The 22,681-nt window shown below is 36.7% G+C and overlaps 1 protein-coding gene and 1 non-coding gene across 5 annotated transcripts; one reads left to right on the top strand and one right to left on the bottom strand.

The window, feature by feature from the left end:
- Positions 1–421: 421 nt before the first annotated feature.
- TRNAT-CGU (transfer RNA threonine (anticodon CGU)) lies at positions 422–493 on the bottom strand. The gene has a single exon. It is a non-coding gene; the product is annotated as a tRNA-Thr (tRNA).
- Positions 494–570: 77 nt separating this feature from the next.
- Positions 571–21,313, top strand: LOC148854501 (Asparagine synthase family protein). Of its 4 annotated transcripts, none has more exons than XM_088985897.1 (15): positions 571–725; positions 2,450–2,530; positions 2,598–2,819; positions 5,487–5,726; positions 5,837–5,972; positions 12,582–12,953; positions 13,039–13,136; positions 13,590–13,704; positions 14,362–14,467; positions 16,551–16,644; positions 17,006–17,202; positions 18,235–18,334; positions 18,418–18,534; positions 19,878–19,934; positions 20,716–21,313. In XM_088985897.1, the coding sequence occupies exons 1-15, from the start codon at positions 633–635 to the stop codon at positions 20,827–20,829; spliced, it is 2,142 nt and encodes a 713-aa protein (XP_088842023.1). In that variant the 5' UTR covers positions 571–632; the 3' UTR covers positions 20,830–21,313. The 4 variants fall into 4 exon arrangements, with proteins under 4 accessions (XP_088842023.1, XP_088842024.1, XP_088842022.1 ...); XM_088985898.1 differs by having other exon boundaries at positions 2,724–2,819; XM_088985896.1 differs by having other exon boundaries at positions 2,450–2,819; positions 5,533–5,726.
- The last annotated feature ends 1,368 nt before the right edge of the window (positions 21,314–22,681 follow it).

A 22,681-nucleotide genomic window follows, 5' to 3' on the forward strand; every position in this document is an offset into this window, starting at 1 on the left:
TTGATTAATAATTGGGTAAGTGCTTGTTCTTGTACGTTTTAAATCAATTAAGAAATAAAGTATAAAATACTTTTAATTAAAATCACTTGAATTATTAATACTTGAATAATTTCCTATTTTACTGTCATTTTTATTAAGGTTATATTATCAAAGTTGAAGTTTTAAATTGTTATTAACATAAAAAAATGAAGGTTTACTAGTCATTAATCTGTAGTTTATTTTTGCAATAATGCAATCACCCAGACTTGTTAAACTGATCTAACAAGCATTTGGATGAACACAGTTTTAATTAATAAAAACATTATAATCCATTTGATAAATGCTGAAGTGCTGAGCTAAACTGAATGACTTATCAATTGAGCCAGTTGCCCAGTTGGCACCGCTCAGTTAGTGTGATTAAAAAAGGAGCAAAGTACATTTAAGCTCCCGGCGAGGATCGAACTCGCGACCTTTCGCTTACGAAGCGAACGCACTACCACTATGCTACGGAAGCAGTCGCTGATATGAAGATTTTCATTTTCTTAGATAAACAATGTTTGCAGTTCGCAGACAATAAACCTCAAATTCGATGGAACAAATAATTTTGAACTGAACGATGTTTTCTCTCTAACTAGAGAAAACAAAAGAGAGACATGTGCGGAATCGCTTTGATCGTCTCCGGTGTTCGCATCGATTTATTACATTTACTTCCCGATTTTAAATCTTCACTTCCCCAAGTTGAACAAGTAAGACTTCAGCTGTCTCGTGCGATGTAAATAAATGATAAATGGATTTGTTTTGAAGTCCAAACATAGCTAGTTACCATTTCTGAACTGCAACTTTTGATTAGTTTTCTTACATTGAATAACAGTTATCTTCGAAGGAAGAAATATGTTCATAGCCAGTGTTTGTTCTGTTAGACGCAAACTATCTGCGAAAGCAAGCTGCTTCTTTGCTTCTCGTTATGCATCCCAAGTATTTGTTTTTTTGTCTGGCTTAACTTTTAGTGTTTGGGACTTGAAAAGTATATGGATGAGAGTTGGGAGTTTAATATTTTATGATGCTGCAGGTTTATCTTGTTTAGTTTGTTCGGAAATGAGGTGTTTTTTGGTCATATCTGTAGCTGGTTCATATGAAATTTGACTCTTTCTTAGGCAAAAGATCACCAAAAGCGACTAACAAAACGAACTAGAGAAACTATGTATCTCTCGCTGTACACCTTCTAAGTCTAAGCCATTCTGGTGGGCATCCAGAAAAGAGTAAGATGTCGCTACTGGAAAAAGCTCAACGGGCCATCTCATGAGCAATCCTATTAGCAAGCCAACTTAAAGAAAATATATACAAAATAAGTATTTAGAAATCTGATATTGTCCAAAACCGAGCCAATGTTCCACTCTAGAATATTACTACTACTATTGGTAATAGCATTGATCACTTGTTCCACATCAGCCTCCACTTCTGAGTGTCACACGGTTGTAGAGGTCAGCATCCTTGAAATTGTGATTCTTCTGGTCAATGGAGATCAGTCAAGCGTCAATTCATGGAAAAACTAGGATGTCTTTTGGGATTTAAACAGAATGGGGCTATGTTTATGAGCAATTTGAAAGGGAGAAGTGTAATAATCACAATGGAAGAGATGTAGAAGTGGGATTAGTTTCCTTTATACAGTTGAAACCCAGAAATAAAAATAGGGTGGCTTGTCAGTCCTCAACTACAAACAAAGGCTTCCAGTGCTGTCACTTAACGTGAAACTTTGTCGTCAAACTTTTCTAATTGGACAATAATCAACCTCCAATGGGCCTATCAAGATAAATATATAAAAACAAGAGAGATAAATAAGAGCATATAATACTATACCAGACAATCAGTCATCTTCTGTTTTTTACCCATTTCTGATCAAGTAAATTTAACTTTGCCTTAAACATAGTAAAGAAAAAAAAAAAGAAAAATGATCTCAACAGGGAAAAGAAAAGATGAAATAAATTATTTATATCATCCCCTTTCAGAATAACTATTTTTTTTTTCATAAATTCAGAATCATCGTTATTACATAACAAATGGAACTAAGATACTGTTTGTAGTAGCCAATGCATGTAAGTAGGGACTTGAGAGTATATCTTGCAAGCAGTGGAGCTGAAGGCCTTTTATTCTATTCTAGCTATCTTTCAATTGTAGACTCAACTTTTTTCTGGGCACTATTTTCTTTGTACAAAATTATCTCATCCTTTTTCCATCTATTTTTCCATGAAAGATGGAGAATTAAACAGGGTAAGGAAGTTCTGTTTATTTGCATAAACAAAACATGCATGCACTTATAAATAGTGATACCCAAATACCTGTACAATGGTACCGTATCACATTGGCTACTTCAATTTTAGTATACAGTCCATATCTGATAACTTGATCAGCCTCGTCCTTAGCATATATGGGTAACATAACATATAAAGTGGCTAGCATTTGCTGTCTGCAGGTGGACCAGCCCGTTTTTTCATTCGATGATATTAAAGCAGCTCTGCTAAGAAGGGGTCCTGACAACTTTGGAAGCAAGGAGGTATTACTTCTGTTAAAGAGTTCAAACTCTTCTAAGAAAGAAGAAATTATATCTCTCTTCAATGCAGATGGCACAACCAATAGAGAGAACTCCTGTTTGCATTCCTCCAGAATTAAAAATGATTGCATTCCTTCTACCAGTGGAATTACTTCTGCACAAAGCAATGATTGCATTCTGGGGAAATCTGTTGCAGAATTGCTCTTCTTTGGTGCCACATTGCAACTTCGGGGAACCAATCAAGTCTATCAGCCACTGGTGGATGGTTATGGAAATCTTCTTATTTATAATGGTGTGTTTATTTATCCTTGGATTATTGGATTCACTCTCATGTCTACATTTGCTAGTTGATACACGTGCTTCTTCTATCATTTTGCAGGGAACTCACTTGATTGTGACACCTTATTGCAGATTTAGACCCTTTGTGCATGTATTTGACATTGTATTAGGGTACAATGTTGTTTTTTGTTCCTCTCTGAATTATGAACAAAGCTAGCTTCTTATCCTCCCCACGCAAAATATTCTGCATATACTATACAATGTTTGTCTTAATATATTTGTAGCTTGGTCATTATAGTTCACACAAAATACAAAATAGGTCCATGCAAGTCATAAGGTCAAGATGCTAAAGGCTTGATTAGGTGCCAATCTCATTTGCCTGGGAAACAGCAAAACTTTCACAAATATTGTCTCCATACACCATTACAGAATGGGAAGCACTTCATAGATGTTTAGAGTCTCCACTGATTTTCAGAAGACGGTAAAAGAATCATCAACACACTTTTAAGCCACTTTATCACCATATACCGCCACTAATTTGAATAGACACCAATAATGGCTTTCAATCTGTCACATGGATTTAGGTCAAAATTAGAAATTGTATTTACTAATTATTAGGGTCTAAATGACAAGATTTTAGAAGTAATGCAAAACATTACAGCTAGATTTGCTTTCATCCTAAAGATATAAGAATGAGATCCAGGCTTGAACCTTGTGTATATGTTCCATAGATCCATGAATATGATGTGATTGCACTACTTCAGAGTCTATGAAGTTTAGATTGAACTTGGAATGGTTCAAGCTTGTGTATTCAGAGATGAAAATGGGAAGGTGGTTGCTATGTACTCAGGCCCCATTGGGGTTGGCGACTCCCTTAGAGCTGAGATGTTCGCTGTTTTGGAAGGGTTAAGAAAGGCAAAGGAGCTGAACGTTCAGAAGTTAGTGGTTGAAGGAGACTTAAAGTTCTGCTTAGGGAAAGATAGTGATTTATGGAAATTTGCAAATGAAAGGAGGGAGGTTAAGTGGTTATCCAGTGGGCTGGAAGTTCAGTATCATTGGGTGAAGGGAACTGCAAATGCATTTGAAGATACATTGGCAAAGCAAGGTGTGGGAATGGAGCAAATGTTTTGGGCTATTTTGTATTTTTTTTCTTGTTCTCTTGGGGAGAGTTAAGTCATTTTACCTCTTCCCAGAGTGCTGTATATAATCATTTCTTTTCTTAATATATGAGTTTCTGTTATTGATAAAAAAAAAAAAGTAAAAGCTTGTGTAAATGCTTCATATAAGAATGACAAATGTGACTCTGTAAGGGCTGAATTTCTTTCTGCTGTACAAGGAATCCAGCTCACAAATCAGCTATGGATAGAGCATTTGCTTATTGAAGGGGACTCTCAGGTGGTGGTGGGATGGTTGTTGAATCCGAACTCTGATTTCGGGCTATAGAGATCTCCTTAAAAAAGTCAAATGGCTAACAAGAAATATGATAGAGTCCAGTGGGTAGTCAGATCAGCAAACTCAATGGCTGACTCATTTGCTAAACAGGGGGTCTCTAGGGATTCTTTATTTTGGGCTATCTTATAAATAGGTTCATCTGATTTTGTAATGCTGTGATCAATTTTAAAGGAAAGGTCACATCTTGTGCCTATCCTTGGGTTGCCTGTAACTCTTATTTACTAGATTATTAAAATGTTTACTCATTTATCAAAAAAATGACAAATGCGACATCTGTCACCTCAATGCATCAATTTCTTAAATGTTTTTGTAGATGACTAGATGTTGACCAACATTTTGGAAATATGTCAAAGTTGGTCAATAATGTTTTGATTGATATTATATAATTTGAAGGTTAGATTGAACTTGGAATGGCTTGCATCTTATCATGTCAAAGTTGGGTGGCTTATTTTGATTTTTTGTTGATGTTATATTGTCATCTATACATCTTCTTAGTTAGAAGCTTGATGAAATGACATGAAGTCTGCATTTGCTGAGATATTTCGATTTTTCATGTTTGGGTTTAAAAAAAAAAAGCCAAGAAGAAGACAGCAGTAGTATAATTATTTATAATCCTTAATTTTAATAAAGATTCTCTTATCAATCAAAGAAATGTTACAACATTTAATTTCACTAGTATTTTTTATTAATATTTTACTATAATTTTCTATATGGTAAAAGTTTGTCATGTAGTAGTTACTGCAACCCTTCTTCTGACTAGACATCAGCTTAAGCTGTAGTGGCCTATGGAGTGTGGGAAGCCATGCCACTGGCATTCAAAATAAAGAGCGACTAAAGAGAGTTATAGTTAAGGTAATGCCAGTCAACATCATCAGGTTCGTGCGTAGTTAAAGGAAAATACACCAGCATTTGAATACACCTGTGTTATTGGGGACACAGGAAATGGCTGCAATAACTTTTGAGGTGATTGAGTTTGTTACCGCCTAGTGCCTACAAACCATTAATATGTCAGTACACAATCTTGTGAAATTTGCTCTCTGCTTTCATGTTTCTGTTGATTGGACACTCAATTTTACTGAACACCCTTATCATCAGTAAGGCTTCTTTTTCTGCTTTAATATAATTATAATGATGAGGATAAAATAGTAATAAACATCATCATCATAATAATAATAATCTCATTCATTTTATATATTTTTTCTATTTATAAAATGTCTATTTTTTGAAGGTCCCCATTTCCAATAGAAAATCTCATTCAAAATTGTTTCTCAAAGGTGAAATATTTGGTGGAATTCATGTTGGTTGTAATAACAATGATACTGCAATTCTTATGGATGCTCTCGGAAGATGCTGCTCTTGCAACTTCCAAGGAGACAAAAAAGCATGCTATTGCACTAAAGGAGGGCAAAATTCTGTGCTAGAGCTTCTTTCTAAAATCAAAGGGCCATGGGCATTAATTTATTGGCAGGTACCTCTTTTTTGATTGGGTAAGTTTCTTATTAATTTTCTAAATAGTGCAATGCTTGTATCTTTTATGTAATTGTGTTTCTCTTATCTTTCCTGTTTTACCATGCATAGGATAGTTCCAAAACCATGTGGTTTGGTCGTGATGCATTTGGAAGGCGGAGCCTCCTTGTTCATTGGCCAACTGTGGATGATTCTCGCTTTCTGCTATCTTCTGTATCACCACCTTTATCTTACAAGAAAAATCTTGGTATATAACTTAGTGGATGGTTACCTATTTCTTCTATTTAAATTTTATTTTGTGAGCCTGGCACTAACTACTTACAAGTGAGCAAGGAAGTAGACCGACTTGCTTTATAGTTAATGTATAAATTATTTGTTGGCGAGAATTTGGTTGTTTTTGCTTGTTTGATATGGATAGAATTTTTTATTCCTATTGGTTTTGTTTTCGGCTAGGAGAAGAAGAGAAGAAGGATGTGAGAGTCGAAGAAATCTTAGCTGGCTGCGCTAGTTCTATTATATTAAATAGTAGGGCGACTAAACAAAATAAAATAAAAGGAAAAGGACAAGAATGCCCCTCTATGGCATATAATACAGATTACACCACTCCTCCTCAAGTTGGGGCGTAGATGTCAATCATCCCCAACTTGTCCCAAAGATCATAATGCCGTAGTGAGCATAATCCTTTGGTAAGAACATCTGCAAGTTGTTCATCAGAACTAATGTAGGGGGTGCACACTAGCCCCTTCTCAATTTTCTCTCTAATGAAATGCTTGTCAACCTCAATATGCTTGGTTCTATCATGGAGAACTGGGTTGGCTGCAATGTTGATGGCAGCTTTGTTGTCACAGTAAAGTGACATAGGATCATCAAAAGGAAATCCTAATTCACTCAATAGGTTCTTGATCCACAGTAATTCTGCAATTCCATGAGACATAGCCCTGTATTCTGCCTCTGCACTTAACCTGGCCACCACACTCTGTTTTTCGCTTCTCCAAGTCACAAGGTTTCCACCAACAAAGGCACAATATCCATTGGTGGATCTTCTGTCATCCACTGAGCTGGCCCAATCTGCATCTGTGTACACCTCTACTCCCATGTGCCCATGCTTCTTAAAGAGTAAACCTATTCCTGGGAGCCTCTTCAAGTACCTAAGAACTTTGTCTGTTGCCTCTAGGTGTGCCTCCTTTGGTGCATGCATGAATTGATTGAGGACACCCACAACATATGCAATGTTGGCCTGGTCATGGATAGGTAAAGAAGCTTGCCCACAAGTCTTTGGTACTGCCTTGGATCTTTCAAGGGCTCACCATTGTAGTCCCCAAGCTTATGGTTCACATCTATAGGTGTGTCAGCAGGTTTAGCTCTAGCTTCCCTGTATCCTTTAGGAGATCTAAGGTGTACTTCCTTTGGGAAATGAAGATACTTTGTTGAGAGCGAGCAACTTCAATACCAAGGAAGTAGTGCGAGTACCTCAAATCCTTTACTTCAAACTGTGTAGTAAGGAATTTTTTTAATCTCTGAATCTCTGAGACCCAGTCTCCAGTAATGACAATATCATCTACGTAGACAATCAGGGTTGTTGTTTTCTCTTGTTCCCTCTTCACAAAAAGTGTGTGATCAGATTGGCACTGCCTAAAGCCCATCTGTTGAACTGCTTGGTGAAACCAGGGGATTTGCAGACTTTTTGTTCACTTCCCTTAGCACAGAAACCAGGGGATTGAGTCATATACACTTCCTCTTCCAATTCACCATTCAGGAAGGCATTCTTTATGTCAAGTTGATGAAGCTCCCAATCAAGATTTGCAGCTAAAGACAGGAGAACCCGAATAGAGTTCATTTTTGCAACCGGAGCAAAAGTCTCGGCATAATCAACTCCATGCACCCGTGTGAAGCCTTTTGCAACTAGCCGAGCCTTATACCTTTCCACAGACCCATCTACCTTATGTTTTATAGAGAACACCCATTTGCACCCTACAGGCTCCTTTCCCTTAGGAAGATCTACCAGCACCCACGTGCCATTCTTGTGAAGAGCATTGATCTCTTCTATCATTGCATTTGTCCACTCAGGAACAAGTAAGGCTTCCGCAACACTCTTGGGAAGGGGAACACTATCAATGGCAGATAGAAAAGCACGAAAAGAAGATGAGGCATTCTTATATGACAAGAAGTAAGATATGGGGTGGTGTGTGGTGCATGATCTGGCACCCTTCCTTTTTGCAATAGGAAGGTTCAAATCACAACCTGAAGTGTCAATATCAATAGGTTCAGGAATATCAACTGGAACAATAATACCTGGGTGAGGTGAAGGATCCAACCCCTAAGATTCTGATGGCATTGGTGGCATAGTTTCTGGTGGCTTTGTGGCAATTGAACTTTGTTGGCCTTGATTTTTGTAGCGTAATCTTCGGAAGACACGAAATGGAGGAGGATCGGGAATAGAAGGCAACAAAACTTGAGTTTGACTCTATTTCTCCTCAACTCCACTCTCCCCCTTGAGGAGAAATGGGAAAATAAGGGACATCTTCAAAGAAAGAGACATCCATAGAAACAAAATGTTTTTTAGACACAGGGTCAAAGCAACGATAGCCTTTCTGAGCAAGGGGATAGCCAAGAAAAATACACACAATAGCTTTGGGATCAAGCTTACCACGAGTAGGGGAGAGATCATGAACAAAACATTTACATCCAAAGACCCGCATAGGGATAGGAAACAAAGGATCTTTAGGGAAGAGGAGCTGATGAGGGGACCCATATTCTAATACTCGAGATGGTGTTCTATTGATGACATAAGCAGCAGTCAGGACAGCATCCACCTAAAATCTTTTGGGAACATTCATTTGTAACATTAATCCTCGAGCAACTTCAAGGAAATGTCGATTTTTTCTCTCTGCAACCCCATTTTGTTGTGGGGTTCTGCCACATGAGCTCCTGTGTTGAGAGTCGCAGGATGCAAAGAACTCTGTGATGTTTCCATGGAAGTATTCCTTAGCATTATCTGATTGAAATATTCGAATCTCGGATTGAAATTGGGTGTAAACCATACGCTGAAAGTCTTTTACAATTTTAGGTACTTCCTCCCGTGAATGCATAGGATAAACCCAAGTGTAGCGAGATAAGTCATCAGTAAGGGAAATAAATTACTTGTAACCATTCTCAGTTGGGATATTAACTTGTCCCCACACATCTGAATACACAATATGAAAAGGGAATTCTGATCTTTTATTACGTAAAGGGAATGAGGTTCTACAATGTTTACTCAGTTGACACACTTAACACTGAAAATCACTAACAGACACAGAAACAAATCTGTAAACAAAATTTTCAACGACTCAAAAGACACATGGCCCAAACGGTGGTGCCAAAGAACAATCTGACTCTTACTCAACGGACTCAAAGACTCTGAAGCTATAAGACCAACTTTGTTTTCTAGCACGTAGAGACCATCCACCATGTTCCCTCTACCAATCGTCCTCCCGGTAGCCAAATCCTAAAAAACACAAGAGTGTGGAAGAAAGGTTACTAAGCAATTCAAAGCATGAGTAATACTACTGATGGATAACAAGTTAATAGATAACTTTGGAACATGTAGGGCATTAGATAAGGGGAGGCCAAGAGGCAAAGATATAGATCATTGACCAGCAATGGAGGAGAAGGATCCATATGCTAACCTCACTTTATCTCTACCAAAGAGAAGAGAATATGTTTGAAATAAGGTTGACTTACCAGTCATGTGGTTGGATGCACCGGAATCAATAATCCATGGGGATTCCAGGTAATCAGTAGACACATGGAAAGCTGAGGCAGAGAATTACTTGAAGAGGAGGCAAAAGAAGTAGGTGTGGGTCTAGAATCAGCATTGCGGAGAGCCCTACCATTTTTTTTTTTTGGAAAAGGTAAAGTAAATATTGCTCTAAGCCCTACCATATTGCTCTAAATGGTCACGGAAGGAATTGATAATATCTTCCTTTGGGTCAGAACAAGGGGGCCAACTCTTAGAAGTACTCTGATGTTCATGAGATGCAAGGTTTGCCGAAGTAAACTTCTTCTAGTATGGCTTCTTGCTTGGTTCTTGTGCTGATTTCTTACCCAATTCCTGTGCCCATTTTGGCTTCCCATTCAATTCCCAACAGGTTTCACGGGTGTGCCTAGATTTTTGACAATGAGTACACCATAGTTTGTCTTTATCATCTATCTTTTTCTGATTTTCCCCTCTTCTTGGTGCCCCAGTGTTACCCCTTACAGCAAGAGCAATAGTCTCCCCCTCAAGAGGGTTCATGGTAGATTTCCTACTCTCTTCAGACTGAACATGTGCATAAACCTCTTGAATAAACGAAAGGTCCTTGCTGCCCAAAATCTAAACACGAATAGGTTCATACACTGGATTCAAACCCTGAAGGAAAGCGAACACCCTTCGTTGTGATACTAACTTTTTGTATGCTTTAGCATCCTTTTCACTTTCCCAATCAATGTTTTGATAATAGTCTAGCTCTTTCCAAACTGAAGTGAGAGCAGAGTAATAGGTCGATAAGTTCCTTTCTCCCTGCTTACATGTCGAAGATTCTGCTTGTACTTGGTAAATTCTAGCATAATGCCTCTGCTTTGAATAAGTTGCTTGCGCTTGATCCCATATTTCTTTTGCTGTCTCGGCCCACATAAAATTCTGTTTGACGGATGGTAACATGGATGTCAAAAGCCAGGACATATATAATGCAATTTTCTTGGTCCCACTTATCGTATTCGGCAGTACCAGCCCTAGGTTCCTTTATTTTCCTATTAATATATCCTGCCTTATCCCTGGCTGTGATATACAGCCGCATCTCCTTAGACCATGCCAGGTAATTCCTACCATCCAATGGGGTAATAGTCATTGGGAAATTCATGGAGTCATGACCACTACTCATTCCACCTTGATTCATGGTGGTTCCCGAAGTTGTAGAATCTTCAGAATTCATGATTTCAGTCAATACACACCCACAAAGAGAAATTCACAGCCCTCACTCTAAGTGATTAACAGTCAGAACCCAATTTCAACTTATGTAGAAATACACTTTGACAGAGCAAATAGGTCTCCAAGGTTAACAACTGCTGTACCAGTCAACCACAAAAAGCTAATACACACCAGTGTAAAGGTCTGTCAAACATTCAGACCTCTTCCAGGCAATACAAGCCACATAAAAAAGCATCAATGGAAGCTACTGCAGTACGAATTTAACCAGGTCACTCATGACCTACAAGGTTTCAAACCTTACAGTTTTGGATCTACAGATCCACAGAGAAGGGTCAAACACCCCTTACACCATTCGGTCAATGCAGAACTTAGCCTATCCTTGGACTTACTGCCAAGAACCGAGGCTACAAAGAAAAATATTCTTGCCCTTGTTCAGTACGAGACCTTTTTGAAGATTGCAACCCAGAAGTAATAAAAGGAAAGAAAAGAAAGCCACCGACCTCTAGAAGAAACTTCAGTCAACCATCCACAGATTTCTGGAATTGCCTTCTTTTAGATTTCAGGCGAGTTCTGAGAGAAGAGGGGCCGAAGTGTTCTCAGGGCTGAGACGAGTTTGTTCCTGGTACTGTTCCTTCTCAGGGCTGGGCCAAAATGTTCTCAGATGTGCTACGACCAGAGAATGGATTTAGAGAGTATCTTCCGCTCTGATACCATGTTTTCGGCTAGGAGAACAAGAGAAAGAAGATGAAGAAGGAGAAGAAGAAGAAGAGACGAAGGATGTGAGAGTGTCTTGGACCCCTCCACCTGTTGGATTCTTGAAATTAAACTTTGATGGGTGTAGTAGGGGAAATCTGGGACAATCGGGGATTGGGGGTGTTTTTAGGGATGAGAATGGGGTCATTTCTGCCATGTTCTCAAGCCCAATTGGAGTGGTGACTCCCTTAGAGCTGAGATCTTTGTAGTTGTGGAAGGAGTCCAGAAAGCTAAGGAGTTGAACATCAGGAAACTCATAATTGAAGGGGATTCAGAGGTGGTGATAGGGTGGCTGAATAAAGATAACAATGGCTTATGGAAGTACAACAATGAGAGGAGGAAATTTAAGTGGCTGGTGCGGGAGATGGAAGTTAAGATATGTTGGGTTAAAAGATCGGCTAATTCCCTAGCTGATGGTTTAGCTAAACAAGGGGCAGAAAGGGATTCACTGTTTTGGGCTAAGTTGTAACTTTAGTGTTTTTTCCTTTTCTTTTTCCTTTTCTTGAGGTCCTCTGTTGCTCTTGGAAGATAAGTGTGTTTGTCTTCCTCTTGTAAATCTTCTATTGATGATTTAATGAAAGTGTTATTGATCAAAAAAAAAAAAAGCTGGCTGTGCCAGTTCTATTATATTAAATAGTAGGGCGACTAAACAAAATAAAATAAAAGGAAAAGGACAAGAATGCCCCTCTGCGGCATATAATACAAATTACATCAGGTTTCAATATTTTGTTCTTGATTTTAGCTTTGCAATAATTCCCACGCCTGAAACAATTTTTTCATTGCTCCCTTGTCCATTTAGCAGTACCAAAGAAAGTTGAATTTGAGCTTGTAAGTTGTAACTGAATTGGCTGACATCCTGTACTGCAAAAATATGGTTGTGGGGTTCCAGCATACCAACCCAATTAGCTATATGAAACCAACATGGGATCAATGAATAAGAAGTAGATTCCTGTACTTTTCTTTTCACCCTAGAAGATGCCCCTCCCTTCAAGAACATGAACCAAAGGCACCAGTGGCTTCCTTTTCTTGACAGATTGAATATTTATTTACATGCAGGAGCTGCTAATGTAGTTTTTTCTTCATTTGGTGATAGCCTAAGAGTATTTTCTGGAGGCTTATATGCATGTTAATTCTTTATTGTAATAATGTGCCCAGATTTAGAGCTTGAAGACAATATGAGTGACCTCAGTTTCTGGGAAGAGCTTCCATGTGGGATATACAGTATATGTCTGGATGCTTCAAAAGCCAATGATTGTCTAGTTGGTGAAGTTAGAAAACATGAATGGAGTAATCCTGAACTGAAGGAACTGATTGAATGGGAGAGAACTTTTGTGGAACCAAAATCTGAACATTTGAATTTCCCCCATCTTCCTGTTGTAGGGGATCAGCATGCAATGCATTCAAATTATGTTGATGGGATGCCTTCTAAGTTGAGTCTTGATCATGATGTAAAGCATGTAAAAACAGATATTCCAACTGTTCCAGTGAATAATACCATCCTTTCAGATTCCTGTTTGAGTTACAAAGGTGAATTGCTGTCTAATCTTAGATTACGATGATGTTGCAAAAGAGAAAAAGAAAGGACCTTGACTGGATTTTTTGGTTAATGCAGGGGTCAATCAATGCTCTGATTCATTACCAGCACAGAGGGTGCTTCTTGCTTTGAAAGAATCTGTTAAACGGCGCATCACTCTGGAAAGAATGTTTCAGGTCTAAATAAAATTGACTCTGCATATTTCTAATAATGTTTAGTTGAATTAGTTTCTCTAATTTGCTGTTCACGGGTGAGGAATGCTCTGTTGATGTGAATATCCTTTTTCGTTTTTGAGTGTGTTTGTGTGTTTTCTTTATTTTATTTTATTTTATTTTATTTTTGGGAGGGGGGAGTATCATCCAGTTTACCAATAATGGAGAAACCACACCCAAGAGCCTCTCAAAATAGAAGACAAGGCAGAAATGGTGCATCAAAACTGAAGCAAAAAGCAATAGACTGCCCCAGGAGGGATGTTCCCCGATGCAACCCCACTCCCCTGAATATCTTCTAACTAGACTGTCTTCTAGAGGATATATAGATATCTTAATCCATCTGAACAAGATATTCCCTTTAGATACTAGTACTGATAATTTCATATTGACTAAATTTCATGAATAACGGATTTGCAGACAACTGCCAATGAGGTTAGACCAGAGAAATTTGTTCCAGTGGCAGTTCTTTTTTCTGGTGGATTGGATTCTATGATACTGGCAGCGCTTTTGGATGAATGTCTGGATCGCACTTGTAAGTTCAATTTACTTCATAGGTTTGACCTTTAAATCCTTCTAGAATGCATACTATCTGATTTCCTTTGACTTTGTCTTCAAGCTTGACAATCGAATTTGTTTTGGTTATGTGCCTTTTTATTGGTGAAACACATAGTTTGATGGTATGCAGTTCCAGAAAAGCTGTCATTCCTCTTCCAGAGCCTAGGTTTTTTCAAGTGACAGTTCCTACCATTGTTCTCTTTAGTATAATCTGATGCTTCTGGCTTTATATTTCAAGAGTTTATTTTGTTTTTGGGCACTAGTTGTTAACGTTGGAAGTCTATATCACCATTTTTTGTGGAGAATTACTTTAATATTATACCATACTAAAAGTAAGCTGTCATGTTTATATAGTTGGTATCTAAATAGATTCTTTTTGGCTGCCTCCCATGAACATTTTTTGTCCTCTAGAATTTGCAGGTACTTCCCTTCAACTTCATTCGACGAAGTAGAATAATGTTCTGTGTGAAATGAATTGATGTCTATGATAATTGACTTTATTCTAGACAAGGGTTGTTCATGGATGATCTCTTTCATGTATAGGTTAAAGAAGGCTCCCTAGTAATTACATTAATTTTTTATTCATTTATATTTTTCTACTGAAATTGATGGCTAATTGAATCTTTGTTGTCAGATGAGATTGATCTGCTTAATGTAAGCTTTGATGGGGAGTCTGCTCCAGATAGAATCTCTGCAAGGGCAGGGGTAAAGGAACTACAAAGAATTGCACCTTCAAGAAGGTACTTCTGTTATATTTTGCTACTATGCCATTATTTTATTCTCTAAGTGTTTTAAAATGTAGCAACTGAGTAATCAATTGCTGTTCTGGAGATTAGTGTCCAACTAAGGGGCCATTACTTGGTGTAATGGTAAAATCTTGGGCCGTCAAGACTTAAGCGTGAGAACACAAGTTTGAGTATGAGAGTGGCCACCTTATGTTAAAAAAAAAAAAACGGAAAGAATGAAAGAAAGAAAGAAAAAGATAAGAAAAAGCAAAATATCAGGACCATATCCAGTGCACTCCTTCCAAGACCCCAGATAGCTGGGACCACATTGGGTAATGGCCTTTTGATTAATGTCCAACTAACTGATATTTCTGAATGCATGTGGATATCCGAGTTTCTTCCTATCCAACTTGATCAGTTCAATGTATACATTATTTAATGATACTAAAGAAATACTGAAGTGTTCTCTCTCTCTCTCTCTGAAATGCTTTGTTCTCTAAATTCTTGGACCTATAAACTTGTATTGACCAGGAACTAAACCTGATGTGGCTGCTAGTTAAGGTTTTAAAAATTGGGTAGAAGACTTACAGCTTCTCTTATTCATGGATCAAACAAGATTTTGTTAGCATTTGCCATGTGCAAATGGGGAAATTTCATAAAATTTGCTCAAATATCTCAAAATTTGAGGAAATTGGAAAAACATTAGAAATATTAACAAGAATATGGATTTTATTTATAAAACTTCAGGAAATGTTAAAATATGTATTATTACACACTCAAAACCTGAAAAAAGAAAAGAAAATAGCTCACTGTATATTACAAAAGAGAAAGATTAAATATTTTAAATAGGACCAAAAAGAACATATAATTATTATCATGCAAAGTGAGCATTCGTAAAAGCCAAATATGATTCTTATATTCCGAACTCTTTCAGTTTAAGGTTCATTAGAAAATCTCTACATTTACTTTTGAGGTCATATTAATTATTATTATTATTATTATTATCATTATTATTATTATTATTATTATTATGGTTAATATTATTCTATAATTATTATAATGACTTGATTGTTCTTAAATTAATTGTTCAAATGAATTTTTTAAAAAGAACTTCATATTTTGAAAACTGAATTCAAGCAGATGCTCCGAAATTCTAGATTCTAGAAATCCAAATGCCTTTTCTTAATTTTATGCAAAAATGTGGTTGGAACATTTTTTATGCCTCAGAATTGTCTCCAATGGTTTTTACAAAACTAGTGAAACTTACCCTGTATTTCACAGAAAATTGGAATATTTGTACATAGTAAATCAAAAATTTTGTTAATAGATTATTATTTTTTAAATATTAACAGATACTTGGAATCTTTTTTATTCCAGGATATTTTCATTTCACCCATTGGGAAAATGGGGGTATGTGGGTACAAAGAAGGTTTGTTATGAATTCAGTTACCACTTCGATATTTACTATGCTATGGCCATCTAGCATGCTTGTGGCCAGCAGCACCATTTCTATTTGCCATTCATGATGGTATCCAGTGAAATTCTGTCAGATTTCATGTTTCAATGTCCCGGGTGTGTGTGTGTTGGGGGGTGGGGGGGGGTGAATTACAACATTTGATTGAATGAGAAGATAATGTGTGCATGTCTGTTTGTGCACATGCTGTCTGCCTTGCTGGTTGAACTGAATGGTTTCAGTCTGGCTCATATTCCAGGTGCATCTCCATGGTAGTTTCTAAAACACTTGTTTTGAATATAGGACATTGGGAAATAGTTCTCTGTTAAAACTTGATATCTCTGCTTTTTTTTTATGTTAAAGTTTGATTATTGTCCTGCATCATTAAAAAATATTTTGTATCCTGGTTAGGGATTATATCTGTAACGTTCCTGGGCTTCCAATTTGATTCTTACCTTGTCTTCTGAGGTTGCTTTTCTGGTCTTTTCTATATTTCTTGCCCTCTTTCTTAATTTTTTCCCTCCATTGATCCTTGCACTACCTTTGTTTGTTTTCATTATCAATGAATGCATTTTATCCTGTTAACTGATAAAAAAAAAATATTGCTCATCCAAGTTCCTTGAACTCCCATTTTTGTATTTGCAGGTGGAGCCTTGTGGAAATTGATGCTGATTTGTCAGATTTGACCTCAGAAACCTTGCATGTCATGTCACTCATAAATCCTGCAAATACATACATGGTCAACTACTTTATTTTTCTTGGAAACGTAGCTAACTTTTAAGCGTTAATTATATGGGTTACAGTTGTTATTATTTCTTCCTTCATTTTGAAAAAAAAAGTACTTTATTTATTTATTTCTTTTTTTTTTCAATTTACAGTTCTTGTGTATTGAAGAATATGCTTAAACTCCTTGTGTATTCTGACAGATGCATAAATGACTTGCAGAAAATTTCTGGCATTAACCCATCACCAAAAAAATAAATCAGACATCTAGTGCTACTAAAATGCACCTCAAACTCAAGGATGGACTTTTGATGTTGTTACTATATTGCATAAGTTGTAGATCCATAGAGCTGTAAGTTTCATTCTTTATTTTCCAGGACCTGAATATTGGGATAGCATTATGGTTGGCAGCTGGCGGCCATGGTTGGGTGGATAGAGGAGTTTCAAATAATCATAATGAGGGTCATGGGCGTTCTATGTACAAATCTGAGGCCAAAATTCTTCTGGTTGGTTCTGGTGCTGATGAGCAATGTGCTGGATATGGCAGGCATAAAACAAAATATAGATTGGGCGGGTATGATTATCATATCAGTGCTTGTTTCTAATATTCTGTACACAAGTTTTGTGATGCGTCTTGTGAACTATCGGATATGTGTGTATTTGTATGATTTTTGGAAGTATTTGTAGATCTATTATGTTCTAACTAGGTGTCCTGGACTTACCATTTATTAGAACCTTTTATTGAAAGCATGCATGGGTATAATGACTGCTTTGTGAAGTAAGAAATTATGTGCATGATTCAGGACATGTCTTCCCATTGGCTTATTTTTCCTTTCCTTGTTTTAGGTTTTTATTTTCCGTCCACTTTCTCAGGTTATTGGCCCCAAAGATATTTCTACTCTGGCTTGGAACCTGTTAGGAGTTCAAGTTTACTTTCACGTGGATTGCATCAGATTATTTTCAAAAGCATCTTTGCTTCTCTTGCTTGGAAATTGTTTAGACCTCAAATGTACTTTCATATGAATTGCATCTCAGTCACCACAAGTAATGACAAAATGCAATTTCCGTTTCCAGAAGACAAATGTTCAACCTAAATTTGAAGATTCCAGCTAGTTGTGTGGCTCATCTGGTAAAGTTGCTTGTTGTTGCCACATGACAGGGTGCCTTGGTGTCATGGGTCAACATGGTCTGGTTAATACAGCGTTCTGGTTTAAACTGGTTCAATTGGGCTCACCCAGCTTGTCCTGGTGTTTGCCCATCAAAAACAAATAAGTAAATTCATAGTTCATTCTGTGAGCTGTAGCAGCCAGAGGTCTTTTCCCCCAGTGGAACTCTATTTTCAGCTGTATATTCGGATGGCCTGTCTTCTTTAGCTTTATGTTCTGTGATAAAAGCCAATCCATTTGTACAATAAAATTTAAAATATCACATTGCAAATAAAAGAGCACTAACCTTCATGGTATGCAAATTTTGAGAGTTAATGTAATTTTCCTGCGTTATATACTGGCATCTTGAACCCCCCACCAAGGAAGGGGGGATCCCTTTTAATATTCTCAGTTCTGAATTTGTTTCTGTTCATTCTGTTGGAACTATATTCTGTCATCAGATGGCTTGGACTGCACGAAGAAATGAAATTGGATATGCATAGAATTTGGAAAAGAAACCTAGGGAGAGATGATCGGTGCATTTCTGACAATGGCAAGGAGGTAGTTTTTGGTAATCTAACAATATGGTTTTCCTTGATTGAATTGTGACAATTTGTAATTGCCTGTTTGCTTATGTATTCTAGGCTAGATTTCCTTTCCTGGATGAAGATGTTATCAGAACTCTGCTGGATATTCCTCTCTGGGAGGTTGCTGACCTTGATCAGCCGATTGGAAGAGGTGATAAGAAGATTTTGAGAGAGGTGCTTGCTATTTCTTTTGCTCCTTTTTCTTTCAAACTTTTTAATGACACTGAAAATTTGAAAATCCTAAACCAACATTGTCTTTGTATTGGGAATTCTTAATCTCTTAACAGCGGTATTGCTGACCCTAGAAATCAACAAGAGGTTAAAAGAAAGAAAGCCAAAGACAAAAAGTTGCTATCTGATATAGAAAATCAAATTAATAGAGAAAGATTAGGAGAAAAAGTAGAGAATCATCAGAGAAGAGAGATACCTGGAGCAAGCTCCCACAATGACAATTCACTAAATTGCTACTTTTTCTATCAGTAACAACCATAAACTTCATTAATTGTAAAGAAAGAATGGCAGAAGTATAATTTTTACATTGCACAAAGCACTGTCTTGATAGGCTAGCCCCAACTCCCTATCCTTATGGCATCTTTTACATTTTCTTTTATGGTCAAGCAGCTTGAAAAACAATCCTCTGATACAACTGGCTTCTATTGACACTGTTGCTAATGCATCAGCTAACCAACCCATACACTGATCTTTGAACCTAGTTTTTGGACACTCCTATCTCCCTTATCAAGCCCTTCACTTCTCTCATGATATATTTGTACCTCCAGGATCTTTCCATATTATTGACCAAAACCAACTATATGAATTCCATTTGCCATGGGCTGATAGGCAACTACATGGCTGGCTTGTTCAGCTGCTCCTTTTTTTATCGGCAACAGAAAACATAATTCATTAATAAGTATTAAAGCAGGTAAAAGCGGTTGTGAGTTTACAATTCAGTTATTGTTCAGCTGCTCCTTGGAAGTTATGGTGGCGCATCATAAGGAACTAAAATGTTTATTCCTATTTGACTTTCTTAAAAACACAACTCTCTATAGCTCCAAGAGGGCTTTTTCTATCTCATGATTTGCCTGTGCAATAGTGCAAGCCATGGTGGTTGAAGACCAACCAGAACCTCTTATATCCACAATACTGAAAAAGATACATGTGAGATTAGAAGAATTTTTCATTGAATTTAAGCTTCTTTTGTGAAACCAAACTATCAGCTTCTTCTGTAGCAATTTTAGTGTCTTTCTTTTGAATCTTGTGGACTTCTGTCCTGAGTTTCCTAGCATTGTAAACAGTGATGCTTTCTTAGTACATGCTATTCCATATAGAAGGTAAATTTTGCTTTTGTGCTTTAATTCAACTCATTAAGTTGTGCTTGACAATTCCTTTCTGGGATAGTTTAAGCATATGTTAATGATATTAACAAAATTGATTGCTTGTAAGTTGTCTTATAAATTGATGGGTTCTTAACTTCTTGTGTTGAATGCTGACTGGTTTATGTACCAAATTGCTTGAAGGTTGCATGGTTACTTGGCTTAAAAGAAGCTGCAAGTCTTCCCAAGAGAGCAATCCAGGTTATAATCTCTTTTAATCTATCAAACATCATTTTGGAGCTTGCAGTCTACATCTCTAAATTCATTTTACTTTAGTTCATCATATAAATTCAAGATACAATTTTTAAGTCATAGCTTTGGTGTTTTTTATATATTTTGAATTTGAATTATGATGCATCCTTTTAGTTTTTTTTCGTAATTGCATTATTTGGATTGGATGTATTTTGTTTTGACAGGGTTTGCAATTCTTTTCTGCCACTCTTTGCTCCTTTAGGGGTTTCCTGCTCCATTTTCTTTTAAGCTTGAGTTGCAATGCTTATATGTATCTTGTATGCTGTTCTTTTTTTTCTCTCTCTCTTTTTAATAAAATTGTCTTTACTTTTAAAAGGCCTTCAATGTTGGAATTCCAATTTTTCATTTGCATTTCCTCCTGCATCCATAGGTGGTAAAATGAAGGGTTTATGCTGTTCTTGTGTTCCCTAGAAATGTATGGTTACATTATCAGAAGCATGTTTTTTGTGTTAATACATATGGTAAACAAATGACTCTCATCTGTAGACTATGGATCCATGCAAAAATTAATTAATTAATATTATTACTTTTCTTTTTTTTCTTTTTAACCTGCGAACCTTCCCAACTAAGGTATTTTTACCCTTTGTCAATTATAGCCAATCCAGCTGATCTTTGAGCCTAATAGGAGTAAGAGACCCATCTCATGAATCTGAACCTTATTTATTTTAGCATTTCAAAATCAACAGCTACAAAATCTCACACTTTTCGCTTTACTTTTTTTTTTTTTCAGTTCGGTTCCAGAATAGCTAGAGAATCTAATCGAAAGAATTTTGGGAGCAACCGTGCAGCAAACCAGGCTTCTGCAGGGAGCGTAGTAATTCACATGGAAACGAAATTTACTTGATGACATGTCTGATCTATGATAGTATGATGTCCATGACTCGCCGCCTTGTTTTCATGAAGGCCACTTCTAGCAACGGTTACCAGTGGTTTGTAACTCCATAACTGCTCACTGTTTCAGGCCATGAATGCATCTTGTTATCTGCTATTATCAGTTTTGCTGGGTCTGTGTCAGCCTAATTCCAGCCAGTTGATATTATTCTGCTGATGTCTTACAAAAATGAGCAACCAGTATAATTGCATCAGAACTGCCATTCTGCTATTCCTCATGAACTAGTTGGTAAAAGAAACGGTATAACGTTGATGAAAGAATTTGTGAAAGATCAGAAGTTCTTACAAGTGGTTTGTTTCTCATGTCATTTCTTTTGTTGTACCTGTGAAGTGATGCCTCAAAATTATCCAGAAAGCCAATTGGTCGGATTGTCATTTGTCAGTACTTTTTAGCTTGAAACCAGAAGTTCTCACTGGATCTTTGATTCTGCAGGTAATTCACACTCTGATAGCGGAATCCTGCTGCCCTGATTCTTTGAGCTCAGTTAATAAGTGCACCGTTGGTGCAATGCAATATAACCTTTGTAATTTGAGCAATGCCAGCACTCTCAGCCCCAGACATAAAAAGAAAAGCTCTGTACATAAAAAACGGATTCAGTCAGTGCAGAACCCGTTCCAACAGCCATTATAGCCTTGCATTGGGAATATCTCCTTATGAAATAAAGCACAGAAGTACCGAGATGTTCCCGATGCAAGGTTGTTCGAACGGGGGCTTGCACTGACTGAAGCCAATCTTGGGTATGGTTAAATGGTAAACCTGCATTGACCCAAACCTATCAGGTTAGGGTCGGACTAAGCCTTAATCGAGTCTTGTGTCAGATATGGGTTGAGGCTTGCTTATGCCAAACCTGATCCAATGACGTTGTAGCGTTTAAACATTTGCAAATATAGACTTAATTGAGTGGAAGTGTATTATGTACGCCACTTGGTAGGTCAAGTTTGGTATTCATTTAGGGGGTATTTTCTAGCGTGGATTAGAAATTGGGTGGTGTGGGATGGTTCACACCGCACCATTATGGACAAGCTCTGGTGTGGATAAATCCACACCGCATCTATTGATTCTATATATCTCATGTACAATTTATAGATAATTTACAAAAACAATTATGCATAAAAAATTCTTATATTTTATAATCGAGATAAACACAAAATTCTTATATAAAATAACAATGGCAAAAATAAAATATTAATATGTAATTACTAATAAATATAAAAAATATATTTATCGAGTATGGCAAATATTAGAGAATAAAATATATCAATTATGAATTTATGTAATAATTGAAAATCATATTTTATTAACAAAAAATGGTAAATAATTTAATTAGTTCAATGTTTAGAAATTTGTTGTAATATTAAGCTCTGACTAAAAGTAAAAAAAAAAAAAAGAACGGAAGTTATTAACATTTATGAAAGAAAAAACATCTACAGAAATTATTATTTTTAAATAATTTACAAAAAAAGTAGTATAAAATTTATGAAATAAGTACAATATTTAAAGAAAATGTTCATAAAATATTACTAAAATTTAATACAAAGTTAATAAAATTTAATACAAAATTAATAAAGAAAGATTGTAAGTTAGTAAGATATATGGAAAAAAAAGAGTAATCACACAAATTAGAGCAGTGGTCCGGTGGAGGAGAGTGGTGGAATGGAGCAGAGGCCCCGTCTGCTGGAGGAGAATGGTGGCAGAGCTTACAACTTTTACAACGGTAAAAAATAGGGTAAAGGGCAACGGCAACACACCGAATCCTTTTTCTTGAATTGAACCACTGTGGATGGTCCCTATCCACAACAAATAA

This window comes from Nelumbo lutea, chromosome 4 (genome assembly GCF_056320005.1).
Source record: "Nelumbo lutea isolate HS-2025 chromosome 4, American lotus-T2T, whole genome shotgun sequence".
NCBI lineage: Eukaryota > Viridiplantae > Streptophyta > Magnoliopsida > Proteales > Nelumbonaceae > Nelumbo > Nelumbo lutea.

Excerpts from the sequence above, each read along its gene's own strand:
- LOC148854501 (XM_088985896.1), top strand. The coding sequence starts at position 633 with ATGTGCGGAATCGCTTTGATCGTCTCCGGTGTTCGCATCGATTTATTA. Across the intron at positions 2,820-5,532 it reads AAATCTTCTTATTTATAATG|GTGAAATATTTGGTGGAATT; the intron begins GTGTGTTTATTT and ends TGTTTCTCAAAG. Across the intron at positions 19,935-20,715 it reads TTCCCAAGAGAGCAATCCAG|TTCGGTTCCAGAATAGCTAG; the intron begins GTTATAATCTCT and ends TTTTTTTTTCAG.